We start from the raw sequence: 23,271 nt of genomic DNA, 5'->3' as shown, positions 1-23,271 counted from the left end.
TAATACAGATCATTAAGTGAATCATACTAACTTTACTCCGAATTTCCTTGAGACTAATACTAAAATACCAGCTTCTTTGATGACCTAAGCCTTGCAGTCTGTTCCTTGTGTGGCAGAGGTCCTTATAACTTAAAGAAGGGAGAGACAAGGAACAGGTGATGTAAGAATATTCTAAGCTTTTAATTTATGATGTAGACTTAGTTACAATCCTGGAATGCGGCCAGATGTTTTTTTCTTCGTGCAAAGTATATTTGATGAAAAGAATTCTATGGCTACAAAACACTCATAAATGGAAATGCTTAGTAACTTAACGTTGAAGGAGGTACCACAGTTAGGCGGGGCCACCTGCTGGTAGCATGGGGTACTGCAACCCAGCCAGACTGCAGACTAAGAAGTCAGATCTCCCCATCAGAAAAAACCCAAGTGGAAGAGAAATCATGGTGGAGGGGACAGATGTAAGCGTTGTATGGATTGACAGCATACCAACAATGTCACGGTGAAGGCCGTGCCGCAGGAATTCCAAGTGAAAAGGAAATCACCCCGTTTTGTCTTTTGGGGACTACAGTTTCCATTAGGAAAATAGCAGTTGTATATTAAAATACCCAGTATGCCTTATTAGTACCCTCCCTTCACTCTGATTTTCAAGGTATTCCTTCAGATCTCGCCCCCCCCCCCCCAGAATCAGAATACATCAACGGTTTTATAATGGAATGGCCAAGATCCACTTTTCAGAAATTTATTTCACTTGGCTGTTCGAACACATTTCTCTCCTCCTAAAAGCAGGAATCCTTCGGTTTAACTTTGTCACGCTCCACTTATTCTCAATTATATGGTATTCCTTATACCATCTTTGCTACTGCTTTTTCTTTTCTACTTCTTTTTTTTTCAATATCAAAATGCAGGCGTGTGGGAGATAGAAAAAAACAGCATAAAAGGAGGACACCCCAGAGCATTCTGATTACTGGCGGTTTTATTGAGTTAGTGGCACGTGGGACTTCTTCCCATGATCAGCGAACGCAGGCATTACAGCGTGGAGTCCAGAGGGAGGAAAGGCTGGGTGAAGGGACAGGAGGGCAAGGCCTGGTCACTTGGTGACGTGCAGGGCTCTCTCTAGGGGCCTATCGCTCATCTTGGGGGCAACTGAACTCAGACACCCCCATGTTTGGAGAGGCAATGTTCACATCTCATTTCTCCCTGAAAATAAAATGAAGGAAAATGGAAGGTGAGGGCTCGATATTCACTGACAGGCAGCAACCAATACTCAACTTCTCATCGACAAAGAAAGAACATTCTTCAAAGGAAAACTAAAATGTCCACTGATTTTTCTGCCTTCGTCCCTGGGCTCTGCCTACTGGTGCCATCATTCCCAGGCTGGCTATGCTGCCCCGTTTCTGGCTCCTGCGGACCTGCTGGGCCCGGAAGGATGACAGGTAAGGCCTGCATACTCACCCGTTCTTTTGACGGTATTCCTGAAGGGCCTTCTCTGCCACAGTCTCCATAAATTTAGGATTGTTCCTGGAGACTTCCTCTGGGACCATCACAGCGATGGGGTCGGAATCAAAGAGCTTCACAACCACCTTAGTGAAGCCAGAGGGAACGTTGGAGTCAGCAGTCTGGGAGCTCACCTAGAAGGAAGAAAGGTAAGAGGAGGACTGAAAAACTGGTCCAGATGGACTCATTCTGCAACAAAAGCCAGGCAGAAATCTAGACAGTGGACCCCTTTTGCTTTTGACTGATTTTGACATCTGGACAACTCCATGAACAGAAATGCCCGAGTTCAGAGACACTTGTCTGTAGGTACAAACATTGTGTGCAAATGACCTGCCTGTGGAGAGCCCCACGGAGACAAATGGGTCCTAAGCCACCATGTTTTCTTTGGGCAGCCACTGGCTGGGCCAGTGGCAGAAAAGGAATCCGGGAAAGAAAAACAAAAAAAAAAAGGTTCCCAGCACTAGAGACAAGCTGTCTATCCCTGGTAGAGAATAAGGCCCCAGTTCATGAGGCATCCAACATAGCAAGGCAGCTGCGTGGAAAGAGCACAGGCTTTCTGGCCAAGCACACGAGTTCAAACGCCCAGGCGAGTCACCTACCGGTTATTAAACCTTGGGCGCGCTGTTGAGTCTCTCTCACTTTCCTCAACCGTAAAATGGGGTCACGACGGTCTACACCTCACGGGGTCATGAGGCTTCCGTGCAACCATGTGCATAAAAGCTCTTATGTTTCCTGCCATGTGACAAATGCTCGATCCAAAGCATAAGGGCTGCCTTTAATACCTTCATCCCATTTACTCCCAGGGAAGGTTCCCATCGCCTCCGGACCGTGTCCCGGGCCCCCGAGCTTCGGTGCGCGGCCAGCACATGACTCACCGTAGTGACCTGGAGATAGAATGGGTCTTCACTCTGAGTGAGGTTAGCCAGCTGGGACACCCAGCTAAACTGCTCGTTCAGCTGCTTCAGCAGAGAGGACGTGTTGAACATCTTCTCCTGGTAGGACCGAAGCAGCTCGTCGTACAGCTTGGTGAACTTCTCTGCCATCTGCAGGGAGTTGTTAAGTTCCTGCCGCAGCAGCACCTGAGAGGGGTTGCTGGCAGAACAGTCTGCCCAGAGATGGGGGGGGAAAAAAAGGCAGAAATGTAAAGGGAAAGCTAAAAAAGGATAAAAACATGAATGGAAATCTGTCCTCGGAGCCAGGACCGAAAGCAGGGCTACTGTTAAGTCCCAAGCCACAAACCACGTGTTGTCAGTCTGCAACGTTAACAGGGCTCACCCCGGAATGTAAACCAGCACGCAGCTTCCTTCATCGATGAAGTCTTGCTCTGGAAAACAATGTCACCTGAACTAAACAGGGTCCTTAGAGACATCATTGATTTACCTTTGGGTGCAAGACCCTTATCTCCTTGGAAGACTGGTGACAAGCAGTGTGGACCACACTTTGAGAAGCACTGATCTCAGTCTCTGTGCTCAGACCCGGACCTGCTCTTGCTGCCCTCGTCCCCGGATGGATCATTTCCGGAGCGAGGGAGGGGTTACTTACGGCTACCCTTTGTGGGGACCTACTCGGTACCAGACACGACATAAGTGCTTTAGACAGCCCCTGTCTCCGATAATCACATCTATTCTGCCTTTAAGTATTACCAGCGATGAAACTGAGGCCCGCAGAAGTAAATCAATTGCCTAAAAGTCATAGAATGAATGATTCATGGGCTACTCAGAGTAGGCCCTTCCTACTCTGAGTCTATGGTTCTGGAAAATTCTCCAAGCCTGTCTTTGGAGCATATCTGCAGAGCTGGAAATCCGGTGCCAACAGTCAAAAGAGGCAAAAGAGCTGGCCAGGGTCCTCGGGGCACGAAGCACAGCAGCCTGGTGGCTGGGGGTCCCGGCTTGCCCATCTTGGTCCTTGAATACTCACTGCAGGTTTCAGATTGAGAAGAGCTGGCAACTACCCACTATCTCTTTACAAACTACTGATTTTCTTTCCCTAATTTTTTCAAAACTCTCCTAAGGAGGGTGCATCCCCTGACTTGGGGAAGACAGATCTTTGCACACTGCATTTAATATAAGTGATTACCATAGGTATTGCAACTTCAAAAATGTTAGGTGGGGCAAGAAATAAAAGCAAGGTTGAAAAGACAATACAATGAATAATCTTAACTCTTTCACCAGAGAAGAATTAAAAAATAAGGAAAGCCATTGAGAACCCAGACTGTCTGGAGCAGTGGATCTCAACTGGGGACTCTGCTAACCCCCAGAGGATATTTGGCAAGGTCTGAAAATAGTTTTGGTTGTCAGGACTGGTGGGGAAGGGAGGCAACTGGTGCCCACTGGGGAGAGGCCAGGGGTGCTGCTAAACAGCCCACAGGGCACAGGACAGTGCCACACGACAAAAAATCATTTGGTGTGGATTGTCAGGAGTGCCAAAGTTGAGACACCCTGGTCTAGAGTGTTCGGGCAGTGCGTGCTCATTTGGTTCAAGCACCTTCAGTAAGAGGTGGTGACTCTTTCTCAATGCAGAAGAGAAGGCAGTTTAGGTAAGCTGCGACCAGTGACCATTAACCTCAGTGCTGGGTCGGGGGCGTCTGGGTGGCTCAGACGGTTGAGCGTCCAACTCCTGATTTTGGCTCAGGACATGATTTCACAGTCGTGGGTTCGAGCTCCGAGTCGAGCTGTGCGCTGACATCGTGCAGCCTGCTTGGGATTCTCTCTGCCCCTCGCCCCACCCTCATGCTCACTCTCTCTCTCTCTTTCAAAATAAATAAATCAACTTGAAAAAAAAAAAACAATATCAGTGGTAGGGGTGCCAATTTGAGCCCTGGCATCTGTGCGTCTCTTCTTCTGGCCCTAAACAGGATTTTCTTGTGGCAAAGTACTATGTAATTTCTGCAACTCTAACTACGATATTTTATGGGAAAAGCCCGGGAGGCTTGGTTGAGTGTTCATCTACACTTCATACATCAGCCTCTCACAGCACTTGTATTTATTTCGCAGTGGCTTCTAAAATTATAGGAGTGAGGCTAGGAATATTTAACTAGACTCTGAAGGCTTGCCCTGGCAAACCCAAACGTATTAAGAACAAAGCCACAAGATTGATCTGCAATGTACAAGGGGAACAATTAACTCTTTCTGAGCACAGACTATTGTGTGCCAGGAACCATTCTAGATGCTTTGACAGCTGTTACTCAAAGTAACAAGAAACTAGTCAATGAGCAGATCTAACAAAACTGAGGGCAACAGCTGAAGGGAAGTACAGTCGACCCTCAAATGTGTCCACAGTGTGGATTCTATACCAGGCAGTAATGTGATGTCGTTTTTCTCTTCTTTATGATTTTCTTTCTTTTCTTTCTTTCTTTCTTTCCTCCTTTCTTCTTTCTTTCTTTCTTTCTTTCTTTCTTTCTTTCTTTCTTTCGTAAGAGAGAAAGCAAGAGTGCGGGAGGGAGTGGGGGAGGGGCAGAGACGGAGGAAGACAGAGAATCCGAAGTGGGCTCCTCGCTCAGACAGAGCCTGAGGCAGGGCTCGATCTTATGACTGTGAGATCATGGCCACCGGACACCCCCTCTTCTTTATGATTTTCTTAATCTCTTTTTTTCTAGCTTACTTGAAGAATACAGTACATAAGACACGTTGAATATGAACTACGTGTTAATAGACAGCTTACGTTATCGCCTCCTTTTACCCCCTCGTTGTTCAAGGGTCAATTATATTTCCTTTGCTTCGGGACCAACCACTACCGGTGACCCATGTGTTCTGGGGACAGAACACCAAACACTGGTTAAAAACACGTCCCAAACGCCTAGCTCTCCAACATAAGGGTGTCCTATAATCTTAAGAAGTTACTCAACCATCCTGTGACTACGCGCTTTCACCTCTGTTAAGACAGGGACAATAACTGTACCTAACTCAGGATCATTCTGAGGAAGTGAGTAAATGTTTGCCAAGTGTTTATAGTGGTGCCAGCAGAACATACGGTAAGTGTTTGCTAACCAGAATACGTATTCTCTAAAGTTCCATCATCTGCAGGGGAAAATGAGGAGGTCTACCAGGCTGGGCCCTGGGGAAGAAGATAACTGGAGAAATCAAAGAATGCTGTCTCCCGATTTCAGGGACAGCCCTCCATCTTAACCCGTGTCTACAGATGAGGGGCCCAGGTGGAGCAGGGCCGAGGACCGTCCCCAGTGCCACAGCCAGAAGGCAGCAGAGTGGAATTTCAAGTCCCATGTGTCTGACCCCATAAAGGGAGCCCCAGTGAGGGACCAGGGACCCAGGGCTCCCCGACTCACCCACTGACAAGATCTCCTGGCACTTGTCACACTGGTCCTTCATCCTCAGGCACCCCGTGGAGTTGTGACGGATCTCCTTGCACACCATACGGTCTTGGTTGTCTTCTGGAGACACAGGAGGGAAGGGGGAGTCATGCTGATGGCCCACACAGAGCAATATAGTGATGGGCCACCCAGACCTCACTGATCCTTCCACGCTCCCGTTTGCCCCCCTGAGATGCAGGTTGGAAAGTAGTCATCTGCCTGCAGACTGATCGGGGATCCCCACAGAAGGACCAGGAGCTGGCTCCCAGGGCCTCGCCTCCCACCGTCTCTGGGGGATGAGACCCTCCCGCCGCCACACTGCCGTTAGCTCCATGGGCCTCTCTTTGGCATCAGAACCCATTTTTGCTTTGCATTTCATCTGGCTCGTTTCTCTCCCCCTAGCCAGTCAGCAAGCCCCTTGAAGGCAGGAATGGGATCCTCCTTTGAGCCGCCTTATAACACAGGGCTCCCCCCATGCGGATATGCAGTAGATGCTGTTCAATTCAAGGTCCTTCTGTATTTCCAGACCATTTCAAGCCAACACACTGCAGCATTTAGGAGATGGTGTTGGCCAACTATGTCTGTTAGTTCAACGAAGGAAATCAGTTCTAAATATATTGACTTTTCATGTCCATATTAGACTTCATTCCCTGAAAAAATATTCACTGCATGCTCATTCTCTACCAAGGCCCCAAGGTTATAGCCATGAACGGTTTTCTAAACTGTAATATGGACTCATTATATAATTGGCCACCAATATATGCATGGCATCCACATAAAGCCACCTGCGTTCCCGAGAGAAAGGCTGTCTGGTTCTCTCGAATGGACTAATCAATGTCATGACCACCAGTTGCTGGGAGGGGCATGGTAAACTTGGAAAAAACAAGGTTCCAAGTCTGGCAGGGCTAAGTTTGACCAGGTCATACTTTTCCGGCTGTGAATACTTGGACACACTCCTTTACTGTCATAATTTTCTCCTCCTTAAATGGGGATAATACCATTCATGGAGTTGCTGGGGGAAATAGAGACGACACACGCCAGGCCGCCAGCAATGTTCTTAGACTCTACTGAGCTTCTCAATAACCTGCTAGTTCCCATCCCTTAGGAAGAATGAGACATTTTTTCACCTTCTGTGAATTCCATCGGAAAGTGGTAGGGAATTCTCTGGAGGTTGATGTCCATGGCCTGTTGAGCCTGGTGTATCATGTCGAAGAAGGGTTGAAACATGTCGTGGAAGTTCAAGGGTTGGAATGCAGGGAAAGGCATTACGTTCCGGGCGAAGCGGGACTTGGGATTGAAGAAGAAAGGCCTCCTCTGTAATGAGCTGAAGGGTGAGTAGTGGTAAGTATCCTGGGGCTCACGGGTGAAGAATCTGTCCTGGAAAAGCTCGTCCATAATTCTGGATGCCCGGTTGAAGCTGTCCTGCATGACATCCAGGGCGTGGGTCTGCTGCCGGTCGTTCTCCAGCAGGGAGTCGATGCGGTCGCCATTAATCCAGAAGTAGAAGGGAGAACTCTGGTTCAGGAACTCCTCAAGCTGTAACAGGCAAAATGGGCAAGTTAGGAGAAGGTTGCTAAGGTCCCAGCCTCTTCCTGGCCTCCTGCGTGTTGAGAAGAGCCGATCCTGACCCCTCACTGCCCTTGGGTCTCCTCAATCATAGCACGTGACCAAAGATCCTGCTGGGACTGGCTACCTGGCCCCCCAACTGGGGGGCCAATGCCCTTCCATTCTACCTGCCCAATGGGGAAGAATTTAGGAAGGCCTCTGAGGCCACGAGATGCACAGACCCCCGTCACCTGAGACTAGTCTCTTCTTTGACCACGAAGGATCCCACATCCCTGCTCAGCCAAGGGCCAACTGACAGCCTTCAGTTCATGAGCTCCAACCAGGCGAGGCCCTCAGGGGAGGATGAGATCAATATTCATGTGCCAAAGTTCTTAACTCCTTCTGCCTAAGCAGGCACAAGGATCTGCTGTACCACGAAGCTGTTACATTACCCAGCTAATAATTTCTAGAGAAGAACCTTCTAACAGATGGCCAATACTTGGCACATGTGCGGTCCATGACTTCACATTTGTGCACTCATAGCAACTGATGATGGGCGCTCCGGGGGCCCCAGTGCCGCCAGCCCGGACTGATTAGTTGCATCAGGACTTGTGAAAGGAAGCTGTGATGTTGTGATTTATAGTAAGAAATGTATATTTGGTCTTCGTGGGGTTCCTAAAGCCCTTAGAATTTCCTTCCACGAGAGCAATAAAGGTCTTTTGTTATGTTAATGAGGCGGCTTTTGGAAAGCACCTAAGGATGGGGGCTGGTGGCCAGAGGAGCATACCGGGTGAGAACAATTAGAAGGTGGAAGTTTTAATCCCACCTCCTGATGTCGGGGAGGGGGGGAGTGGGGAGCGGGGAGGGTCTGGAGGTTGAATCCATCCGCAATGGCCAATGATTTTATCAATCATGACCACGGAAGGAAGATTCCATAAAAATCCCAAAAGGATGGGCTTGAGGAGCCTCTGGGTCGGTGTACATGTGAAAACACTGGAGAGGGGCGCCCTCTCAGAGGGCGTGTTAGCTCCCCACCCTTTCCCCACACATTGCCCTATGCATCTCTTCTGGTTTTTCTGAGTTATATCCTTTTATCAGAAACCAATAACCTAGTAAGTCAACTGTGTCTCTGAGCTGTGAGCTGCTCTGGCAAATTAATTGAACCCAAGGAGGGGAACCCAAGGAGTGGGAACCTCCACTCTGTAGCCAGTCGGATAGAAGCACAGGTGACAAGCCAGGCTTGGGATGGGCGGCTGAAGCTAGGGGGTGGGGAGGACGGTCCTGTGGGCCTGAGCCCTTACCCTGTGGGATCTAATGCTGCCTCCCAGGTGGACAGTGTCAGAATGGAGCTGAATCGTAGGCTGCTGTGGGGGAATTGCTTGGGGTGAGGAACACCCCCCACGCGTCGGAACTGGGTGTAGGAGCATAGAAGCATATTTCACTCAGTTCTCCACACCTCCCCCCGCCCCCCAGAGCCTAGCTGTCCTCAGCGGCACGTCCCCTTTCACCTGTTGGCCAACCAGGCCCGAGCCGCTTCTGCAGACGCGAGCATAGAACTTCATGCAGGTCTGTTTCAGGCACGGCTTACACTCCTCCCAGAGGGCCATCATGGTGTCATTGCACACCCCCTGGGACGCCTTCAGCTTCATTTCAGAGTCCTTGGTATCACTTAGGGCATCCTACAGGGGGACACGAGGCCAGGTTAGCCACGCGGAAACCACAGGCTTCACGCTTTCCAAGGGCGCACGGCGATGCCTGGCCCTCCACCGCTCAGGCGGGTCTTTCCAGGGCTGGCCACACAGCGTGCTTATTTCCTCCTCTGGCTCCGATGTCCCTCACTCGCCTGGATTTCCCTCCCCACCCAGCTCTAAATACCTTCCCAACTTCAAGACCCCACTCTTCCTTACAGTTTTGTCCAGCCACTAGAACCCATGTGGATAACCCCTTCCTCTGATACTGCACTTAGTCTCGACCCCAGGATTTACCGCTCCCTTATACCTAATTTTCTCTTCTCCACTTTTGGGGTTTAAATGTTGTCTTCCAAAGCTTCCACCGATGTCCTGAATCTTATTTGTCTATTGCAGCCACAGTCCCTGGCATGCAATGAGAATAAGCAAGCTTTCTTGATCAAAGTCACTGGACGTCTGGGTGGCTCAGTTAGTTAAGCGTCCGACTTCCACTCAGGTCATGATCTCACAGCTTGTGAGTATGAGCCCTGCCTTGGGCTCTGTGCTGACAGCTCAGAGCCTGAAGCCTGTTTCAGATTCTATCTCTGTTTGTCTCTGCTCCTCCCCTGCTCTCTCTTTCTCTTTCAAATATAAATAAACATTAAGAAAAAAATTAAGGTGGCTCAATCAGTTAAGCATCAGACTCTTGGTTTCAGGTCAGGTCATGATCTCACAGATGGTGAGTTCGAGCCCTGCATTGGGCTCTGTGCTGGGATTCTCTCTCTCTACCCCTCCCCTGATTGCTCTCTCTCTCTCTCTCTTCCTCAAAGTAAATAGCCTTAAAAATTTTTTTTCTTAATTAAAAGTTAAAGTCACAACAACTACCAAAACTCTCTCGTACATCCATGTCACTTGGTCCAATAATTCTATAAGAATCCATCCCAAAGAATTCCTGCCATAAAGGGAAAATCCCTATGCATGAAGATATTTGTTACAGTATTCATTTATGGCAGAAAAAAAATACTGGAATCAATCCGGATGCTTAAAACTAGAAGGCCAGTGAAGCAAATTGTGGTCCACCCAGAGGCTGGACAAGTAGTTTGGCAGGGGTGTTCGTAGTTAAGTTTTAAATAGCGTAACAAGCACTTTTCCATGTTAACAAACCGTGATTTTGAGTATAGCGGCTGTCAAAAGAATATAAAGGGGAAAATGTAGTAAAAAACGAATCACATGTTAACAGTCCTCAGGTAAGAGGGTTACGGAAAACTTTTCCTCTTCCACTTTTCTATATTAAAGTCTCAACAAATGAATGTATTAACACTTCCAAGAAGAATGAAGTAGACCATCCACACCGCAAAGCAAATCTACACTGTGAAGAGCTGACCAGGAAGACACGGACTTCCAAGAGATCCCTCCTCTGTTCCAGGTCCCCTGCACCCCTGGTACCCTGCTGCTGCTGGAAGGCCACCATACCTCTTACCAAGCCAACTCACAACCATCAACTGCCCTGCCCACTTCCTCTCTTTCCCGTTCACATACTGAAGAACTAAGAAGCAATGTAGTCTTGGGGCGCCTGGGTGGCTCAGATGGTTGAGCGTCCAACTTCAGCTCAGGTCATGATCTCACAGTTTGTGGGTTTGAGCCCCTCGTCGGGCTCTGTGCTGATGCCTCAGAGCCTGGAGCCTGCTTCAGATTCTGTGTGTGCGTGTCTCTCTCTCTACCCCTCCCCTGATCACGCTCTGTCTCTGTCTCTCAAAAACAGATAAATGTAAAAAAATAAAATAAAAAATAAGTAATGTAGTCTTTTCTTGAACTTGATGTGCTTTTATCACAGAATCTGGATGGTAGAATATCCAACTGTGATCATGACCACAAAAACTCCAGAACAAGACTTGCCTGCCACCTCTACATGAGCTACTTGAGGATTCTCATAAAATGGTGAGAAAAAAACCACTGAGGCCAAGGAAGGGCACGAAGTGTCAAAAGAAAGAGCTGCCTCCAGGCCAGCATTTCCTGAAGCAGCTTCCACGGAATTGTGCTAAAAGCTATCAGGGGGAGAAAAAAGGATGCTCTGATCAATTCCATTTGGAAAACAAAGGGTTAAGTGAAATTACACAAACTTCTTCGCTGCAGAACTTCTCAGAGCCTTTATTTTATGTATTTAGTTATTCTTTATTATCCTTTTTTTTTTTTTTTTTAGCTTTTAAAAGTTAAAAAAAAATTTTCTAGGGAGAGAGCGCATGAGCAGGGGAGAGGGGCAGAGGGAGAGAGAGAGAGACTCTTAAGCCTGATGTGGGCTCACAACTGTGAGATCATGACCTGAGCCAAAATCGAGTCAGATGCTTAACAGACTGTGCCACCCAGGTGACCCCTCAGAGCCTTTAAAATGCTTTACTATGGGGGCTCTGGGTGGCTCAGTCGCTTAAGCATCCGATTTCAACTCAGGTCATGATCTCACAGTTCATGGGTTTGAGCCCTGCGTCGGGCTCTGTGCTGACAGCTCAGAGCCTGGAGCCTGCTTCGGATTCTGTGTCTCCCTCTCTCTCTGCTCCTCCCCCACTCATGCTCTGTCTCTCTCTCAAAAATAAATAAACATTAAAAAAAATTTTTGTAAATGCTTTACTATGCATTATGGGTCATGAAGGTAGCAGGTGACCCCGTCTTAGCATTTCGTTCATTAGGGGGAGGGAGGCAATGGGAGTAGGTTTTTAGGGTACACTTAAGGAGACTATTGATTTTTAAAATAAGTTGTTTATTGCATTGTGGTGTTTTAGTTTTGTTGAGTCATTAAGCACAGTCTAGACCCGCTATTTTCACTATTGGACTTAGGTGTCTCTTCATGAAATAGTCAGAACTCTAGAAAGCCGAGGGGGCAATACGGCTGTGTGCCTGCCTTAACCCCAAAGGTATTGTCCCTACTAGGTAAGCTTCCTGCCGGCAGGGCCCCATCCCCCTCCTGACCTGGGACAGACCTTATCCAAAGCCTACCTTGGAGCTTGCATAGTCAGGGTTTAGAAAAATCTATTGAAGTGAATCCTGGCATCATCAGGCCCTGTGCCAGGCTGGTAAAAAAAAAAAAAAAAAAAAAAACAAAAAACAAAAAACAAAAAACAGATCCAAGATCTCACCCCTTGAAGCTTTCAAAAGCAAAGAAACTCTCCCTATTTATTAACTGCAGCCCCAGCATCAGCTGACACCGGCCTGGAAGGGCTGAGGGTCACCCTGGCAACCCAGCAGGGCCCCCACAGGAGCCCGGGCCACCCCTCCTCTCTAGCAGGGGCGAGCCAAGGGGGAGGGTGCGGTCACCTGGCTGTCCTCACCTCTTTCCTCTTCTTGGCTTCTTCTAAGTTGCTGAGCAGGGATTTGCGCTCTTCGTTTGTCTGTTCTATCAGAGTCTTTATCTGTTTCACGCCCTTGAGGGCGTTTTTAATTTCCTTGTTAATGTACTTACTCCCCTCGGTGGACATTTCTGCAAGAGAAGGGTCGGGAGGTAGAGGGAGGAGAGAGGACGAGACTGCGGAGGCGATGGGGCATGTAACCCTAGAGCCAGCTGGAAGGGTCGGGAAGGCCAGCTGGGTGTAGGAGCTGCCGCGGCTGGCAGTGCCCACCCTGGCAGGCAGCCTTCGGGCCCCAGCTTTGCCCTGACACGGGTTCCCATCCCAGGGCGTAGCGACTACACCAGGAACACAGCCCGCTGGAGCGGGCACACCCCAGAGGAGGGACAGCAAGCAGCACCACGCCACGACGCCCCTGCGGCTCTAGAGAACCAGCCTGCCCAGCTGCAGAAGAAAACTTTCAAGGAAAACAAAAAATCCCAGAAGTGTGACTGTTTAAGCACCAAAAGGTAAAATATTATCTTGGATACAAGTGTTTCTGGAATTCGGCTTAGCCGCACGTCTGAACTTTATTCCACGGTTCCAGGTGATGGGGGACACAAACATGAACGAATGGCACCGTTCTGCGAGGAGACTGCGATCAAGACACAACACCGCGTGACAAAGGCAATGAGACAGTGTCCCGAAGAGCAGAAGGAGTAACAGCTAAGGCTTTTCTGGCGGTTATCCTGGGCCGGACACTGAGTTCGGCCACCTCACGCGCCTTTTATTTAATACTCTCTGTGCTGGCGTCGTGCCCACTGCATACATGAGGAAAAGGAAGCACAGTGAGGTCAGATACCTACCCCAGGTTATACAGCTAGGGAGTCACAGAGGTATCAGACGCATACCCAAGTCCGATCTCAAAGTCTGAGTTTTCAACTACTGCCTGCAGAGAAGCAGTCAGCTTGCAGGACAAGGGTGGGGAGGAGGGAGGACAGGTTTCAGGAAAGGCCTGGCGGAGGAGGGGACCCCCGGCTGGGCTCTGAAGGAGGACATTTCTCCCTTCCTGGATATGGAGCACTGAGTTTCTAGGTGGACTGGTATCAGATACATACAGCAGGTGCCATGGAAACTCAGAAATGGAAACTCACAAGGCGCAAATGATCCAGGCTTCATAGACCTTTGTGGACAAGGTGGGAGCACAAGACAAGCGGACTGGTGAGGGAACAGCCCAAAAGGAATACAGCAGCATCCAGTGCTTTCTGAGCACTTAAGATACACCTGAAAAACGTCTAGGAGTCACCTGACCACAAAGAACCTAGGCCAGGCAGCTTGGAGAGACGAGGCTCCGGAGAGGCCGGCCCGAGCCAAGCAGACCTGATGCACAGGAGAAAACGGTCTTTACCACTTGGGGCCCTGACAGTGAGGAAGTGTGGCCGAGGGGAACCCCTGCTCCACTTACCCTGGAGCTCTGCGTCTGAGACCGCCTTGTCTCCCAGAACCCGTCCATTCTCACAGGTCAGCAGCAGCCCCACCAACAGTAGGAGAGTCTTCATTGTGCCCGGCTCTCCAATTCTGGAATCCCAACAGGCCTCTGTTTGTAGAGAACAGGAGACTGTCATGGTAACAGCTAGACAGCCTGCTGGTTTCCGGCCCAGCCTGCAGCCTACAGCAGCTTCCCTGGAGCCCTGCCCTCAGCCAGCCCCCGAGCTGGCAATGCTGTGTTTTTATCCCTGGGGAAATTGGGAGAAAAGATCAGTCTTGCCCCCGGACACCTTCAAAAGAAAGCAGAGGCGGTGGGTACACTGGGTACACGGAGGAGCCATAGGAGAAGCAGCCTAAGGCAGAAGACAGGAGAACTCTGGAGTCAGAGCCCTGGGCTCAGGTCCAGCCCTTCCCCTCCTCCCCATCCTCCTCCTCCTCCTCCTCCTCCTCCTCCTCCTCCTCCCCCTCCTCCTCCCCCTGAATCGCTGACTAAGACTGGACACTGCTTCTGCATCCAGAAGGGACGTCTATCTGATGATACCTGCTCATATCAAATAAACCCTCAAAACACCTCTCTGGGATGACTCACCCGGCCCTCTCTGTCCCCACCCCTAACGCCCTATCATGGGGATGGCCTCCCAGAGCTCAGCAGCCCCCCTGCTGTGTGCACCACTAATCCTGCCCACAGGCATCACCAGTCGATCACAACACCTTTTTCTCCACTGAGCCTTAACACCACCTAAAACTGCTTTTTAAGACTCAGAGGCAGTGACAGCCAACCCTTTGGGTCGGCAAAGGACAATAAATCCCATTTGCCATCCCTGGCATGAGACGTGAGCCAGGAGGCATAGATTTGGGGTATAAATACAGGAGAGCAGAGGGTGGGGCAATTGTGCTCAGAGAGGGGAGAGGGGGAGACAGAGAGAGAGAGAGAGAGAGAGAGGCAAAGTCAAGGGGTTAAAGGTGGACCCCCTGCCTCCCCAGGAGAAGTTCCCTCTGGATGGACATGTGCCTCGGCCCTGCCAGGTCTCTTTCACAGGGCTGTTCCCTTTAAGCCCACAGTAGGGTGCCCTGCCAAGGTGCCCCTGCCACCACTCAGCTGACTGCTCGGAGCCCAGGACAGCCCAGTCTTACACAATGGACCCTTTCCCAGAAGCTGAAGTTGTTGCCTAAAACAGAACCCCCCTCCCCAGCAGCCCATCTTCTGGCCTCCCCCTCCCACTGCTTATCTGAACTCACTCATTTCCCATAACAGAGCAGGGAGGTGGGGTTGCCCCCCTTCCTGAAATCGTGAACATCTACAAACTGCCTTCAGCTCAGCAGGCCCGTATGGACACTTGGTAGCACATTAATAAAGGAAGCCTCTCCCAGAAAGTAATTAGTAAAACAGCCAAGCTGTGGTTCCTCCACTGGCCACACAGAGCAAAGGAGCAGCGTGGGAGAAGAGAGTGGGTCATTGCCTTCCCCAAAGACAGGGTGGGTGGCTGAGTCGGGGTGCTATTTCAGGCCTGCCAGAAGGCCCAGGGCTCCTGGGCTCTGCCCTAGCTGCTCACTGAGGCCTGAAACACCTCAGAGAGAAACAGAGCTTTTGTTAGGCCAGAGAGAGAAAGCCAGCAAGAACACCTCTTGGGAAGAGGCCCCTGGATACTTCTCAGAAATTCATACAAGAGCCTCAAAAATAGGTTTGGACCAGAAGAGCACTGAATGAGGAGTCCAGAAACCCAGCAGCCAGTACAGAGACTCCCATCAGGAGCCTGGGGTCCACGGGGGGGCCAGCAAGCCCTGAGCTGAGAAAAAGATCAGTCTCCTGCCTCGTCGCTCCATCTCAACGGGGTGGGGGGGGAGCAGGACCCTGAGACGAGATAGGGGCTCCCCAAGGTCGGCAGCAGGCTGGCCACCCCAGGATGAGAACCCAAGCCCTCCCAGCCTCCAGCCCAGTGTTCTTTTTTTGACACTAAGTCAATTAAATCTGAGCCTTTAGTGTCCTCATCTGTAAAACGTCCCCAACAAGGACCTCAGAGATGGGACTGTGTTCTGTAAATACTGGGGTCTTATATAATCATAGTAAATCCTGACGATGTCGAAATCTGACCCAGGACCAATTGTGGGCTTTAGCAATATCTATCGGGGAAGTGGGGGGAGGTGGCATGTTTGGAGAGGGTCAGAGGGACTGAAACGGGCACCCGTGGTCCCTCCTTGTGTGGCTTTGCTATTAATGCAATGATCAGCTCCTTTACAGTACCTACGAATCAGCCTGAGGTGGGATGGTGGGGGGGGGGGGGCTGGGCGGCGGCGGGGGGGGGGGGAGGGTGTCTCATTATCATGCTGATTCCGAATGTGAGATTGATACCACTAGTTCAAGGATGGCACTGGAACGGGGGCTGGACAGGGAACTGCTTGCCCTCAGACTGTCTGCGACTGTCCTGGGGGCCTGGCTGCCGGTTGCTCTGATTGGACAAGCCCAGCCAAGGCCCTCCTTTTCCCCCACAGCCCCCAGGCAGGCTCTTTCCCCCAAGGAGGCTTAACCCTAGGAGAGGGAGCCACGGGAAGGACACAGGCACCTACGCAAAGTGGTCACGCAGCTAGTGAGCTGCACGGTTTTTAAAGCCCGAGGCCCAAGCTCCTATCGAACCTCCTCCCCAGATGTAGAAACTAAAGGAGAAAAAAAATAATACACCTGAAATTTACACCATCCAGAGGCAAATACTAGCACTGTGGTATATTTCCTTTTATTTTCTATGGATTTGTATACAATTAGATCCCTTATACCCACTACCTCCAAAGAGTCTTTAAAAGCACCCTTTTGTGGCTGTGTAACAGTCCATTTTCTGGTGTACTCTTATTTCACACGGTGGGGCATTTAAATTGTATGTAGTTTCACACTGTTATTATAATGAACACTCCTGCCAGTATCCTTTCATTGTATCTGTACTTATTCTTAAATTCTTAACCTCTCTCTTTTAAAATCATCATCATCATCATCCTCAGCAGCAGCTTTTTTTTTTTTTTTCTTTTTTCCTTTTTTTTTTTAGGTCCAGAAATTCTGGAAGATCAAGGCTTCAGTTCTAATCCCGATTCTGACACCTACTTGCTGTTTATCTTGGGAGACGGTCCTAAACCTCTCCAGGCCTCAGATTATCATCTATAAAATGAGACAGTTGGATCAGACGTCTGAGGTCTGATGGAGTATGCCTGACTTTTCTCTGATGCATCCTGGTGCGTTGGGAAGCAGAAAGAGTGGGATTTAAGTGGTTGCAACATGTACTTAAAATCAAAACATAAACACACTATGGAGACAACTAGAGAATTCTCGGGAGCAAACAGGATGCCTCAAGCTGGCTAGCTGACAATCATCACTGGAGATCAGTACCTGTACAAGGAAGATGCTGCAGGCAGGCCCTTTGCGGGCACCCGGCTCCGCCACTCACTAGTCTGGGCCACCGGCTTTAGGCATTAGTTCTCCAAGTCTTTGTCTCCCCATCTTTGCAGGAGGGTCATTACACCTGTCCAATTTAGCCCATCCAATTGTGGCTGGAGCTGGCGAGCGCCGGAGCTCCGGAGTCCCGGCCCTTGCGCCACCCCCAGCAATTCCGCCTCCGGCTCGGCGGCCTAGTGATGAGGCTCGGACCACCTCCCTTCCCCGGTTTCCCGACTCCATCCAAAGCGCGGCTGTGACAGCCTTGTGAGTACCAGCGATCTTCCCGTCCTCGCCTGGGTGCCACCCCTGCCCTCCCGTGGGTCCCGATGGGGCTCTGCCCCGGGTAGGCGAGGAGGTGGGGACATCTCACCGGTCGGCGGCGCCCGGCGACGGTGCGCTGCTCCTGGCGACGCGTGCTGAGCACCGCGAGGCGCGCGTATTTATAGCGCTCAGCCTCGTATACACCCCCTTTGGGGCTGGCTGCAAACCTGCATGACTCACGCCCAAAGAACGCCGTGGAATTCACCGGGAGCTTTCTGGAAGCTGGCGCCAGAGGGGATGCGGAGGTGGGGGGTGGGGGAGTGCTCCGGTACAGCACCCGGCGGGGGGCGCGTAGGGTGGAGGGGAGGGGAGGCAGGGCATCTGCACCACGAAAGGCCAGACAGACGCTCCGTGCCGCCGAGCACCGCTCCCCAGGGGGTCGGAGGGAGGGGCTCAGAGTTGGAAGACGGTGCCCCCAGGAGGGGAGAGCTTGAGTTAACATAAGGCTGCTGGGCGAACCCTCCACAGGGTTCCAGGGGTGCACTGCGCTCCTGAGCGGTTCCCAGTCCAAAATAAAATCTCACGGCTCTTTTCACATTGAACGTGAGCCATTCCTCTTGTTCCACTGAAGTAGAAGAAGCATCAGAAATAATGCGGGTGGGATGGGGAGGGTGTTGTGCTAGAGAAGAGCACCTAGGAGGAAAGAAACGATTTCTCCAACCCCGCAGTGACCAACTCCACCCAACTCCACCACAGTGACCCCGGTGGTCCTTTGGCAGACCTGCCGGCCAGGAGGAAGAAGAAATGTGTTTTTAGCCATGAGCAGAGCGCTCATTTGGGGAACCAAAAGGCCCCCTGAACCTTAAGCAAATTATTGTCCCCATCGACTTGGGGCCCCCGACAAGCAGGGTGGGCTCCATGGGGTGGGACTCAGCAGCCCCAAGCTTGGTTTGGTGGCCATCGCTACAGTCTTGAAATTCCTCATTGATGTTAAGGGGCCCCAAATTTTCGTCTTGCATCTGGCCTTGCAAATGACGTGCGGTCCTGTTTGCAAGGGGGCTCACTCAGTTCCATCTGTCTCAGTTCCGTCTGCTGACAGGAGCTGACTTCTAGACTCCCTTTGGCAGGGGGCTTTGATGTGAAAGAGAGATGGGAGCCTTCACACGACCCCCTGCCACGGAGGGCACCAACTCAGACACCCCTCAGATATAGGTACTTCTTGGGAAAGAAACAGAGCCACCCACTCTGGAACCCCAGGACATTTGCACACCAGGTGAAAAGTCCAGCTGCCTGAAGGTGGTTCTCACACTGACAGGGGAAGAAGGGTAGGCAGAGAGGGATTAGGCAGCCTGCTTTGGGTGGCCGACTTTGAAAACCATCTGAGATGCAAGGGTTTAGGGGAGAACTGTATGGAAGGGGGCTGGGTTTTCTGCTCCCAACTTCAGAGATACAGCTTGAGGCTCAGTTCCTGATTTCCCAAAGTCCAGGGACGACTAGCTAGGACCCCACCCCTTTTCAGGGGGGAGCATGGATGAAGCTTCTAGACCTGTGAAAAACTGGAGACACTGGAGCTGGGTGCATGGATTTCTGACTACAGTCTCAGCTCTGCCCAAAGGTGCTGGGTAACCTTGGACCACCACTTGGCCCTCTGGGCTTCAGTTTCTCCCAACAGGACAATGAAGAATCTGCTATGTGTCATCTCTAAGGTCCCACTCAACCTAACCTGAGACAATACCAAGTGTGGGAAGATCAGCCGAGAAGAAAAAAAGAAAAATCCAGTGAAAATGTAGAACAGTATTTCTTTCCTGAGGCTTCCTTTTATTTTTCTTTAAAAAAAAAAAAAGTCTAATCATTAGTAACAGCTACATTTTCTATGGAAACAGCCTCCTCCTTAGCATATCAATGACTGAGGTCACAGGAGCTGTTTTTGAGCACACTCCTTGTAACTTTTCTGTTCTCTGGCTCCCCCAGCATCCGGCCCAGGAGGCATAAATCTGTGATAATTATATTTGTAAAAATCAGACTTTGGAGGACAGGCAAAGAGATCTGCCTTAGTCAGCTGAAGTAGGGCAAGGGAGGGAGAGGAAGAAAGGATTTGGAAGAAAAGAACACGATTCACAGCCTGGACTGTGGTCCCCTGGGAATGATTACTTGATTACTCCAGCTACTAAGCAAACAAGGCTCGGATGATTTTTAAGGGGAAAAAGTGCACATTTTGAAAGCACCATAAGTGCATTACTGGAGTTTAAATATTCTGAGTAGATCGTAGAGGTCAGCTGGTTCAGGTCTCACACCATACTCCAATGCTAACTCCCACCACCAACTACAACGTTCCCCCCAACTGATTATCCTGCCTCTGTTTGAATGCCCCCATAACTGGGAGCTCACTACCTGTATGTCAACGGTTGTCTAGAAAAGCTGTTGATAGCATTAGGTTCTTCTGTTGAGTCAGAGTCTGGCTCCTCCAAGGGCTACCAAGCCCAGCGCTGTCTTTTGGAACCATGTAGGAAAACCCAGTCCATCTCCCCGCTGCTAGTCCTTCAGATATTTGAAGGCAGCTAGTCCCTTCTCCCAGTGATCTCCAGGCTTGTGGCTGCCTGCCCCGTCCTTGTTTGCAGATTCCTCCCCAGCCCTTTGGCCTTCTGGACCTTGCCTCTCGCTTGACACTCTGAGCCCAGCTGTGGGCCTGCCAGTACCAGTGGGGGCTGACTACGTTTCCCGTTGCCCCAACGCTCTAGATAAGCTTTCATTCAGCTGCTGAGTCACTTGGCTGATTCATAATAGAATTCATCATCTCTTTGGCAGATGCTGCTATTTAATCATTTTGCTCCCATCTTGGACTTGTGCAGTCGGTTTGGGGTTTGTAGCTTGATTTTTTTTTTTTCCTGGAGCAGGGGATTATCGGGGGAGGGGAGGCAGTAAAGAGCTTTACGTTTATAGATTTGTCTCTGTATGCTTTGCCCCATCATCTCTCCCCTGCTCTGCAATATCTTTGTGATGCATCCACATCACTGCCACACTGTCCAGCTAGTGCCACAAGCTAGTGACAGCTTGGCCACCGCCAGTATAACTCGAACAAGCGAGAAATGGACAAGAACGGTAAGTACCCTGGGGCCTGTTATTAACAATTCCTCTCCAGGCTCAAATTATTAAATGAGTATATCTAGTTAATTACAGACCTATGAAAAAAATCATGCATAATAAAATTATATACAGTAAACTCGGCCAACAGCTGATGCAGAGTATCCTGAGTGCTTTTTCAGGGTCTCCCTAAAGTACAGAAAGTTTCACTCCATCGCTTACATTTCCTTATCTTCCCATCTAGGGAATATCTTTTTGGGAAAAGGTATGAAACTAGCCTTTCCCAAGTTGCTTATCATAGGAGCAGACAAATATTACTTATACTATCTTCACTGTTACACTTGTTATTGACTGACTATATCGTCTAGATTTCACTCCAGAGTTGGTCAATTCTATTTATTTATTTGTTTGTTTGTTTGTCTATTTATTATTTTAATGTTTATTTTTGAAAGAGAGAGAGACAGAGTGTGTGTGTGTGTGAGCAGGGGAGGGGCAGAGAGAGAAGGAGACACAGAACCTAAAGCAGGCTCCAGGCTCCAAGCCATCAGCACAGAGCCTGACGCGGGGCTTGAACTCACAAACCGTGAGATCATGACCTGAGCTGAAGTCGGACACTTAACCAACTGAGCCACCCAGGCACCCCTCTGTCCTCCATCTTATTTCTAAGGTGCTATATGTTAAATTCCCCCTCCTCTACAAGACAGCCCTTCAAACATTGGAAAACAATGGTTCTATCTCAACTTAGGTGTGTTTCCTTATACGGGTCCTTCACTCCCTTCTAATAGAGTGAGGTCCCCAGATACCTCGCTCTGCTCCTTCCTGCCTTGAGGGTGCTCCGTTTTGTAACTGTTCCTCTGGTGTGGCTTTAGGAGCAAACACAAGACCCAGCTTCAGGTGGCCAGGCAGGAGGGCAGTCAGACACTTACAACCTATGATTTGATACTGAGGTCCCGGTGGCCCCAAGCCACCCTCTGCTTCCTTTTATATTATGTCGTAACACATTGTGCTTCTCAAATTGGTTTACACTGTCCCCTGGGGCAGGCTATGGGGTGAGGAAAGTACACAAGGACACAGAAGCATCTGACTACACTTTCACTCGGATTTAGGGCAAAAAGTTAATATTTAGTGAGTAATCAATCTTCCTTCCTTTTCTCCCTTCCTTTCTTCCTTTCTTTCCGTCTTTATTCATTTTTCCTTAAATCTCATGCTTTGAAAGTAATGGATGTCTATTTATACATAAATTTATATTTAGAATGTATAAATGTATATTTAGAGGTGTAATATAGATACATCATATATTTCATATCTAAACAAATAAGGGATTTTGCCTGTTTCTTTTCCTTTTAAAAATAAGTATATAAAATCATATTATACATATTGCTTGTTTTTTTCCACATAATAAAACATTATGGATATCCCTCCAGGTCAATACACAGATAGATTTAAACCATGCTTTTCTGTAGCTACATATTTTATTCAGTCATTCCCATTTTTTCTGTCGCTATAAATGGTGCCACATTAAATGGCTTTTCACATGTATTCTAATATGTTGGTGCCTTTTCTGGTATAAGGGAGATTCTCAAAGTGGAATTGATGGATAAAAGGGAACATGTAGGATAAAAGAGAATTGTGGTCTTCATGTTAATCTATATTGCCTGATGGTTTTCCCAAAAGGTAGTGGTAACTCCCACTCTCTCTGAGAATGTACATTTCCTAGGTGATCATCAGACTGGATGCTGCTGGTCTTTTGCATTTTTGCCCGTCTGGTGAGTGAAAATGGCATCTTTACACCTTAATCCCTTCATCTATTATTATTTTCAACTCATCATTTATTTTATTTTATTTTTTTTAATTTTTTTTTTCAACGTTTATTTATTTTTGGGACAGAGAGAGACAGAGCATGAACGGGGGAGGAGCAGAGAGAGAGGGAGACACAGAATCGGAAACAGGCTCCAGGCTCTGAGCCATCAGCCCAGAGCCTGACGTGGGGCTCGAACTCCCGGACCGCAAGATCGTGACCTGGCTGAAGTCGGACGCTTAACCGACTGCGCCACCCAGGCGCCCCTTTATTTTATTTATTTAAAAAGAATTTTTTTTTTTACACTTACTTATTTTTGAGAGATAGAGACAGAGCACAAGTCGGGGAGGGGCAGGGAGAGAAGACACAGAATCCGAAGCAGGCTCCAGGCTCTGAGCTGTCAGCACAGCGCCCTACTTGGGCCTCGAACTCACAAACTGTGAGATCATGACCTGAGCCGAAGTCGGACGCTTAACTGACTGAGCCACCCAGGCGCCCCTGACTCATCATTTTTTTAAAGATATTGTTTTTAAGTAATCTCTATACCCAATGTGGGGCTCCAGCCCACAACCCTGAGCCAGCCAGGTGCCCCTCAACTAATCATTTTTAAAGGAAGTTTCTTCTTCTGTGATTTGCCTATTCACATTGTTTGCTCATTTTATTGGACTTTGATCCCTTTTTCTTATCAATTTATAGGAGCACTTTAAATAAATAAATTTTACGTGTGTGTTGCAAAGTCTTTACCAAGTTATTTTGTGTCTTTTCCCTTTGATTATGGAGGCTTTAAAATTTTTTATATGGTGAAATTAGGTTTTTCCCTTTACAGTTTCTAGGTCTCCTGTCTTGTTTAAGAATGTCTCACTAGGGGCGCCTGGGTGGCGCAGTCGGTTAAGCGTCCGACT

General features: G+C 49.2%; 1 protein-coding gene across 1 annotated transcript; it reads right to left on the bottom strand.

The window, feature by feature from the left end:
• Positions 1 to 1,445: 1,445 nt before the first annotated feature.
• CLU (clusterin) lies at positions 1,446 to 13,882 on the bottom strand. The gene is made up of 7 exons (XM_047092306.1): positions 13,789 to 13,882; positions 12,330 to 12,478; positions 8,851 to 9,021; positions 6,925 to 7,333; positions 5,774 to 5,878; positions 2,367 to 2,596; positions 1,446 to 1,625 (listed from the first exon to the last, which is right to left on the bottom strand). Exons 1-7 carry the CDS (start codon positions 13,880 to 13,882, stop codon positions 1,446 to 1,448), a joined length of 1,338 nt encoding a protein of 445 aa, XP_046948262.1.
• Between the last annotated feature and the right edge of the window lie 9,389 nt (positions 13,883 to 23,271).

This window comes from Lynx rufus, unplaced genomic scaffold (assembly GCF_022079265.1).
Source record: "Lynx rufus isolate CCGP_SWC_20201006 ecotype Redwood Valley unplaced genomic scaffold, mLynRuf1.p SCAF_3, whole genome shotgun sequence".
Lineage (NCBI taxonomy): Eukaryota > Metazoa > Chordata > Mammalia > Carnivora > Felidae > Lynx > Lynx rufus.
This window is presented reverse-complemented; position numbering and strand designations above follow the sequence as displayed.

Coding starts and splice junctions, on each gene's coding strand:
- CLU (XM_047092306.1), bottom strand. CDS start 13,882: ATGAAGACTCTCCTACTGTTGGTGGGGCTGCTGCTGACCTGTGAGAAT. Junction 2,597..5,773: donor CCAGGAGATCTTGTCAGTGG/GTGAGTCGGGGA, acceptor ATCTCTGGGCAG/ACTGTTCTGCCAGCAACCCC. Junction 1,626..2,366: donor TCTATCTCCAGGTCACTACG/GTGAGTCATGTG, acceptor TCTTCCTTCTAG/GTGAGCTCCCAGACTGCTGA.